Consider the following 2,555-nt stretch of genomic DNA (forward strand, 5'->3'; position numbering starts at 1 on the left):
CTACAGAACCCCTCCCCCCTTTTCCCTCCAGGAGGCTAACTGTTACTCAATTTCCACACACAAACAGAGGGTCTGGGGCCATGTCGGGCAACCCTAACTGAGGCCCCCGCGGGGCAGGCACCAGCCTGCAGCAGGACTCGTTCCTGCCCAGTCCTTGAGAAGCAAGCAGCTGTTGGACTCCGCAGTGCAGCCAGGGGATCAAAGGCCAGAGCGATGGCCGACAAGGACAAGGATGAGACCTGTCCAGCCCCAGGATCCTCGGATCCGAGTTTAGAGCCCAAGGGGGAGAACGGCTGGTGGCACCTGATCTGCCACCAGCACCAGGAGCTCATCCACCACGTGCAGCAGCAACGAGAAGACTGTGTTGAGTTCAAAAAGCAACAAATTAACAGATGCACTTGAACAAGCCAACCAGCTGTTTAACAGAGTATCCCAAGCAAGAGAAGCAGCCCTAGATGCCCAATTTCTTCTTTTGGCTTCAGACTTGGGTAAAGAAAAAGCAAATACATTGCATTCTGAGATGACCTTATTTGATCCAACATCATATGCTGAAGATTTACTTAAGTATATGGGCCTAAATTGACTTGAAGCACTTGAAGTACAAGAAAGTGATAGTGAGGAAGAACCTCTTCATATTGGATACTTACCTGATAATTCCTGGCTCAGAGTAGGAATAATATCAGTAAAACAATTCAAGAATGCTCCAACATTCCACTTTTTGTTTGGTTCATTCAAGACTGATCCTCCTATGCCAAAGTAATGGAATGAACAGCAAAGAAGAAAAGATAAGCAAGAAGAAGAAAGGGGGTCAGCTAGGTGGTCTAGTGGATAGAGCACCGGCCCTGGAGTCAGAAGTACCTGAGTTCAAATCCAGCCTCAGACACAACACTTACTAGCTGTGTGACCCTGGGCAAGTCACTTAACCCCAATTGCCTCACCAAAAAAAAAAAGAAGAAGAAGAAGAAGAAAGGGCCATGCCTGCTGAGTTGAAAAAAACGGAGGAGTCCCAACAAGAGGCTACAGAAAAGGAGGTAGAAAGGATCTTGGGATTACTGCAGATTTATTTTAGAGAAAAGCCTGAGACTCCCATATCCTTCTTTGACTTTGTGATTGATCCAGATTCTTTTGCACGAACTGTGGAAAACATTTTCCATATTTCCTTCATTGTAAGGGATGGTTTTGAAAGAATAAGGTTTGACCAAGATAAACTGCCAATAATAGAGCCCATTGGGGCAGCTAGGTGGTACAGTGTATAGAGCACCGGCCCTGGAGTCAGGAGTACCTGAGTTCAAATCCGGCCTCAGACACTTAACACTTACTAGCTGTGTGACCCGGGCAAGTCACTTAACCCCAATTGCCTCACTAAAAAAAAAAAAAATTAATTAATAGAGCCCATTACCCAGGGTAACGAAGAAAGTGAACAACAAAGCACCCAAATCAGGCACCAAGATATTATATCACTGAGTTATCAAGACTGGAAGGACATTGTGAGAACTTTTGAAATTTCACAGCCTATGATCTCCCCTTCTTGCTGTAGCAAGTAAAATCCAAGCTTGCTAAGGTGTGTCAAATGAAAACTGGTGCCTTATATGGAAAAAATCACATATCATTTATTGTATTATGAAGTGTGTTTTCCAGAGAATTAGATGTTTAGGGTTTATTTGTTTGTTTGTTTACATATTTTTTATTTTATTGTTTATAAAGCTGCCTTGCTTTCCTATGATTAAAGACATTCACTGCCCCCCCCCAAAAAAAAAAAAAACAGCGAAAGAAAGAAAGAAACTACAGAGCCCAGGTGGTGAGGCCAGCTCTTCAAGTTAACTGAGCAGAGAGCAAGTTTGGGGTTTGAGTCAGTCTTTGCTAGAGCCAGGGAGCTCATCCATTTTTCTCTTCCTCTATTTCCTTGTCCCTGGCTTTATTAACTTCATCTTTGTTTTAAATTTTATGTCCATTAATAAAACCTGATTTGTTGTGGGAAAGAGGCTGTTCATCTCCTTTCTTATTGGCCTGGGAGAAATCACTAAAAAAGGCAGTTTGGAAGGGAGGAAACTTTGGACCTAGAGGTCTCTTCATTATTTTCTGAACCCCAATATTATGGTGAGCCACCCAATTAACTCTCCCCATAATTAATTTGGCTCCTACAGAGGCAAAAAAGGAGTTAACAGAAAAACCTAAGACCCAAGCTCTAATTTAGATATGAGCTCTAAAAGGGATTCAGACCCCAGTTAATAGATAAATTAAGACTTGAGTCTTAATACAAGTCAGGGCCTAGGTTCTCGTGTACCCATAACAAGAACATACAGAGACAGGTCATAGAGACCTTAACTATAACAATGATACACAATGCTACACTGACAGGGTATAGAAATTCCACTGATAAATGAAGATATTTTTAAACTAAGCATGGGAATCAAAAAGTGACATGCACAGAAAAGGCCAAATATGTCCCCAGATTCACCTTATAACATGTAAACCCTAAAAACACACCTCCATGGAAAAAGGTACTTGCCTCTGGGGTTGACTTAGGACCCCAGGAACTCTAAATTAGGATAAGC

The 2,555-nt window shown here is 42.5% G+C and overlaps 1 protein-coding gene across 1 annotated transcript; it reads left to right on the forward strand.

Annotated features, from left to right (window-relative positions):
- Positions 1-213: 213 nt before the first annotated feature.
- LOC122755166 (non-structural maintenance of chromosomes element 4 homolog A-like) lies at positions 214-1,566 on the forward strand. The gene is given in 4 exon segments (XM_044003507.1): positions 214-360; positions 362-755; positions 922-1,232; positions 1,404-1,566. Coding segments are annotated over 4 exon segments (993 nt in total). The 3' UTR covers positions 1,545-1,566.
- The last annotated feature ends 989 nt before the right edge of the window (positions 1,567-2,555 follow it).

This window comes from Dromiciops gliroides, chromosome 4 (assembly GCF_019393635.1).
Source record: "Dromiciops gliroides isolate mDroGli1 chromosome 4, mDroGli1.pri, whole genome shotgun sequence".
Taxonomy (NCBI): Eukaryota; Metazoa; Chordata; class Mammalia; order Microbiotheria; family Microbiotheriidae; genus Dromiciops; species Dromiciops gliroides.